The following is a 5,908-nucleotide window of genomic DNA, read 5'->3' on the forward strand; positions in this document are numbered from 1 at the left end:
AGATTTTCGGTCATATAATAAAATTAATACTCTTTTTATACTTTGGCACTGTTTATAGTATTTATTAAAATTGTTGCATGTGTGAAACTTGATCCTGGTACACATGTAATTATTTATCTGGTTTTACCTTTAAAACCTGGTATGACATATCCTTGAGTCCTTCCTGCAGTTGAGGTTGCAACCGGGCAGAGCTCACCGGCTCAGGGTGGGCGGCCGGCCGCCCGGGCAAGGACGTTAAGCTGTCGGGGTTGCCTGAGCTCGGCTGGGAGAACATTTAAATACCATAGGGAGGAACTCTGTATACTGTTTACATGTAAGGAGCTTTCTGAACCACAGACGACGAGAAAGAAATGTCGCCTCAGACTCTCTTATTATTTCCAAGGCAAATCCGCTTACATCCAGCTCTTCACAACAATGGGCAAGCACAAGCTTGCAAACAAACCATCCAAGTTTAATCTCAGTATGGCGTTATTGGCTATCATCTTGGAACCTCGTGATGTGAGTGGGGTCTATCAGCAAAAAGAATGGTGAATCATCTAATGCTGGAACTTCAGCAGCTTTGGTAAGACAAATACACGATGCCGACGGCAGGTCAGTGGAAGTCGGGTTGACCAGTGGACGTGAGGCACCGATGCCACATCCTGCTGTTGGGGTTCACGCGCTTCGGCGCCTTGATGACCTCCGTGATGGGAAGGTAGACGTAGTGGGTGTTGCAGATGCAAGAAGTGATGCCGCTGAAACCCGCAAATGCTCCATGGACCTGCGGGCATCATCATACGGATTGCAAGTAAGGAACTAGCTAGCGCTGGTGTATCTTGCTTGTACAATTAGAAAGGCGTGCGGGGACAAGAGGCAACTTACTGCGTTTTGTCCAAGTACAGTGCACAAGATTGCATCAGATGCATTGGCACGGCATGCCCGAACCATGTAAGTTGGGTCAATGTATTTCACATCGGCCGGAACACCGATGTCCTTGAAATGCGTCTTGATCTGTAGAATGAAAATAATGTCGCTTAATGTCAATATGTTATCGGCAATTTCTGAAAAGAAACAGCAGGTAATGGAAAAAAGAAGAGTGGGCAATCCTTGGTTTAGCAGCTGCAAATGAGCATATTATAGGACTAAAATTTACTGTAAGCGTGACAGCTTTAAATGCTACTCCTACGTCACAAACAATAAACTATAAATCCACCCAAGGAAAAACTTGTCAAATACGGACCTTCTGCTGCATGTGAACACCAATGTCACTAAGTATCACATTTCCTGATGCATCAGTAGCACCTGAATTTTGCAGTAGATCCTGTGACAAAAGGGGGAGAAAAAGGAAAAGGAGGCTGAATAGTTAGTTTCCATTCTCATCAGTGTTGCCACTATATATGTGGAACAGAAGTAGCTAGAGGCCAAAAACAGCTGTGAAGTTTAGCTTACTTGTCCTGCAGCTTCTGCAACACAAACCACACAGAATCCCTTTGTCTTTAACAAATGCTCAAGATGCTGCAGAACACCAAGTTCTCCATCTAGAGTGAATGGGACCTTCATTCATATTGTAAGCTTCTGTTGGTACACCATGCACGCGGAAAAAAAGGCGGCTGTTTTAAGTTTAGTACGAGTAACATTTGCATACCTCTGGTATCAAACAAACATCAACCTGCCCACTTGAAAGGGAAGCATGCATTGCAATAAACCCACTGCTTCTTCCCATTAATTTGACCAGACCGATACCATGGTACGCACTACGTGCCTAAGAACAGTATAGCATATCCTCCCTTTAAAACCTTTAATCTCTAAGCAATGATAATTTCAGAACAGCTACAACGCAAGTACCATAAACCTACCTCTATATAGGCAGAGTTAATGGCTCTTTGGGCTTCTTCCACAGCTGTATCAAAACCAAATGTCTTATCCATCAGAAGTATATCGTTATCAATGGTCTTTGGAACTGCTACAACTGAAACCTTCAGCTTTCTCTTACGACACTGCAATTGTGGGAAAATGAATAAATTGATATAACCTTCAATATGACAAATTGAGAAGGCAAGATGAACTCAAAATTTTTAAAAATATATTTTTCTGCACACATGTGCATCAGTGCCTATTTTTATTTTGCACATAAGTAACGCTAAAAAGGATTCCCCAAAGATTCTTGGGTGTAGAATGTAGAATACTTATTTAACCAAGAATATGCACTTGAACGGATAATTCATTCACAAAGAGAAAAAAAGACACCCCTTATAAGGACACATAATAGGCAGGAAACATAATAGTGAATGAAGGAATGAAAAAGAACAGTAAAGACATTAGAACCTCTTCATGGATAGCATTTGCCCCTGCATGGGTACCGTTTCCACCAAGTACAAAAAGCATGTCAATTCTCCTGGCCTACAAATCATAGTCATATCATTGTAGAACAGGAATAACTATGAAATACTAAAATCCCAGATTGCTTACCTGTATACTATCAACAATCTCACTAGTTTTAGCTCCACCACGAGAAACTCCAAGAAAACTTCCACCATTAAGATTTATATTCTCCACTAGATGACGTGAAAGCTGGATGATGTTATTGAAATGAAACTTGAGAATGAGAACATCATGAGCAATAAGTTTCTGAAAATGGTATATGAAGAGAAGCATTCTTACTGGCATTTCCTTTAGGCCTTTTTCAAAAAATCCACGATAACCAAATGGAATTCCAACAATATTCTTAACACCATAGGTCTCTAGGGTGAATACTATCTGCAAACACATTCACCAAGTCATATGTTAAACAACTCTATTTATAAGAAAGTTGGAGAATATATCTGGATGTTCTCCAACCATTGAGTAAAGACCATTGATTGAAATTAAAGCACATACTAACTTACAGTGCTGATAGAATCATACATTTCAAATGAGAGTTAAAGTGTTGTCGTTTCCAGTACAAGATCAGGGGATAAAAGGAAGCAGCAATTTGTGTTCGAGGGGAAAAAATGAAGCAGTAAGCACATTACTGATCAAGTGATCATATGCAGTGATGGATTTTGGCCCCGCTTTATGTTTGCAATTCACATCAAGCGTATTGTTGTGCTTGTGCTTGAACTCAATTAAATATTTTCATTTTGATATTCAAGCTAAGTGGAGCAATTATAGGGTAAGCACTAAGCACACTTTCATAGCCCTAATGTGAAAATGACCGTGGCTGATTTTATCTTATTCAAATTGATGTTTTCTGTGAATGTCAAGAGTTTGTTTGAAATGTGGGAAATGCAGAAATGTATGGACAATTCTTCAAGATAAGAACCTGTCTGATGACATCATTCAAACCAGGGCAGAGTCCTCCACAGGTAACTATGGCAGCTTTAACTTCCTCTGGCTCATAGTATATCTCCTTGCGTGGTCCTGCCCGATGCACCCTGCATAAAGCTGTTTATCACTGCTTCACCCTTCAGACATTCTAATAGGTTAAATTAGATAAACAACAAACAGGCACTCTGTTGTTCAAAACAAAAGGTGAAAGCTGATATAACAGTAGCACATAAGCTGATATACCATTGCTCCACCCAGCTACACTCGGGATCAATGCACTCTGCTCCAGCAGATGTAGGCGATGAATATTTTATCACCTAGAAAAGGGTGATATGTTAAGGGCAAAGCATATCCCATAAGAACATAAGTAATTTGTTTACTGAAATTGCTCCCATAGATGCTAGATGCAGTGATGATGTCTGTAATAGATGCTTTGAAATGCTTCAATTGACCTATGAATCAATTAGTTGGATTTGACCAAAACCAGTTACAACATATGCATTATTTACAGCTTCCACTGACCTATCAACATAAAGTTAACATTCAAATTTGTGCATTGAAGACTCCAAATGTTTAAAGAAACATATCCTTTTCTGGTACAGAGTGGTTAATTATCCTCAAACAGTTTTATAGTGGCTCTGAGCTGTGACATATCACATATCAAAACCCAATTACTCTCTGTCAAAAAAATCATTTTAAAGTTACACTTCCTGTGATGCATCGTGCTAATTATCCTAAGGGAATACTGACCTTCAAAAGTGCCCTATCATCATTGTTAACATAGCCATTCCACATATCCACATTTTCATCACCTGTAGGAGTCCTGCCATAGTAATAGCAGATGGTGTTGCATGAGAAAATGTTGTGATGCGCACATATTTAATAGCTTAGAAGAAAGTTAGTTAATTCAATCAATGTTGAATAAAGGGGTGAGTGAGACCTGTTTTTCTTGAGTGAGAATGTAGTTGGCCTTGGTTTCAAATCATATATATCAGTGATACTTGGCAAACTAAATCTTTGTTCCCAGTCTTCCTGAAATTTCTGCTTCCAAGATGGATCGTTAAAATCTAATTCCACTTTCGAGGAAGTAGCTTTAACACAAAGTGGGGCAAGCTTTGTTATCTTCTTGCTTTTGCATTGTTTGGCATTTGCGTGTGAAGAACCATGTAAACTTTGATCCTTTTTTGACAGCAGCCACTGGTGCTGTTGTGTGCTATAAAAACTGCTGCTTGATTTCAAAGCAGCAGCCATCACAAATAGATGCTCCAATGAGTTGAAAGTGGCAATCCTCTAGTAACCTACATAAGAAATTTGGGTTTTGCAGTTATCAATCTTCAATCAGAGAACAGCAAGAAGTTCTTTTAAGAATTAGCTGAGAAAACATTTCCGCCTAATAGGAGAAAGTGATGCTAGATCCACACAATTGAGACGGAGCTGTTTGCTACACAACGAATCATGGAGAGCAAAATACAATTCATGAATTAAATAAAGCAACATTTGCTGCATCTAGGGAGGAAATTAAACTCTGGGTACTTCAACTGAGTATCAGCATATAACTAATGATGAGTTGGAGATCGAAACTCCTACTTTGAATGGAAGAGGTGACAACACTAACAACTAACAAGTAGTATCGAGTAGTTAGGAGTTAGGACTAGGCTCCAGTATGGACACCAGTACATGTCAAATCACGAGCAAATTACCAAGCATTGAATCAACCTTTATCTTGCTGTTTTACATAGGTAAGAGCAGGTGCTTGACACAGCATAATCAGATAGCAGAACTAATTTACACACTGTTACTGTGTTTACAGCAACACAATGTAACATAAGAAACCAAAAGGCAATTAACTCCGCAAAGTTGACTCCTCTAAAAGCCCTACACCAAGTAGGCAAGTAAGGGCACCAAACAACCGCAATCAAGCAGGCACCACAGCATCTGCAAGTTCAGCGATGTGGACTTCTCCATCGTTATCAATCAGGACACTGGTTACTGCAGCCAATTAGCACACTGGCCACACAACCAATTGGCGAACCAACCAATTAACAAGCTGAACAAACACAACTTCAACATCACGAGACTAAAAGCCACTGTGCTAGTGGCCGTAGTGGCAAAAATAAGTACACCAACGGAGCAAGGAACCAGAGCCCTGACCATTCCGGCTCCCAGACCTTGGGTGCAGATTCAGCTCAAACCAAATGCGACCTTACTATGCACATTACTCACAAATGCTGGCCGGGGCCAACCCATACTACAACCCGCACAACATCGTAACTAGTAATCGATCAAGACAGCCAGAGAGCGAGCGGCCGGCGGCGGCGAATCTAAGTAGAGATGGATCCTACCGTCAGGCGTAGCGGCGGTTGAGACCGGAGCAAATCCGGAGGGAAATGCCGCGGCGGGGGAAAAGGCCGGAAGCAACGAGGGGCGGGCGGAGACGAGCGCGCACCTACCTCTGGCTCAAGTCTCAACCTGCTCTGCTCGGGCCGAGTGGCGAGAAGCTGGAGGAGAAAAGCAGCTAGGGCTTTATGCGCCTTCCCTTTTCGGCGAGCCTTTCTCCCGTTTGGTTTCGATGCTCTCTGCCTTTCGCGTCGGCTTGGGGGCGCGGCGGAAAACTGAGTGGGGT

The 5,908-nt window shown here is 41.5% G+C and overlaps 1 protein-coding gene across 3 annotated transcripts; it reads right to left on the bottom strand.

Annotated features, from left to right (window-relative positions):
* Nucleotides 1–263: 263 nt before the first annotated feature.
* LOC101778700 (ATP-dependent 6-phosphofructokinase 5, chloroplastic) lies at nt 264–5,908 on the bottom strand. Of its 3 annotated transcripts, none has more exons than XM_004973480.3 (14): nt 5,628–5,906; nt 4,226–4,583; nt 4,036–4,108; nt 3,529–3,602; nt 3,281–3,392; nt 2,641–2,736; nt 2,449–2,550; nt 2,305–2,379; nt 1,836–1,976; nt 1,625–1,741; nt 1,429–1,533; nt 1,220–1,300; nt 862–990; nt 264–760 (listed from the first exon to the last, which is right to left on the bottom strand). In XM_004973480.3, the coding sequence occupies exons 2-14, from the start codon at nt 4,534–4,536 to the stop codon at nt 593–595; spliced, it is 1,584 nt and encodes a 527-aa protein (XP_004973537.1). In that variant the 5' UTR covers nt 4,537–4,583; nt 5,628–5,906; the 3' UTR covers nt 264–592. The 3 variants fall into 3 exon arrangements, with proteins under 3 accessions (XP_004973537.1, XP_014660816.1, XP_004973538.1); XM_014805330.2 differs by having other exon boundaries at nt 593–760; nt 5,732–5,908; XM_004973481.3 differs by having other exon boundaries at nt 593–760; nt 5,736–5,907.

The sequence above is a fragment of the Setaria italica genome, chromosome VI, assembly GCF_000263155.2.
Source record: "Setaria italica strain Yugu1 chromosome VI, Setaria_italica_v2.0, whole genome shotgun sequence".
Taxonomy (NCBI): Eukaryota; Viridiplantae; Streptophyta; class Magnoliopsida; order Poales; family Poaceae; genus Setaria; species Setaria italica.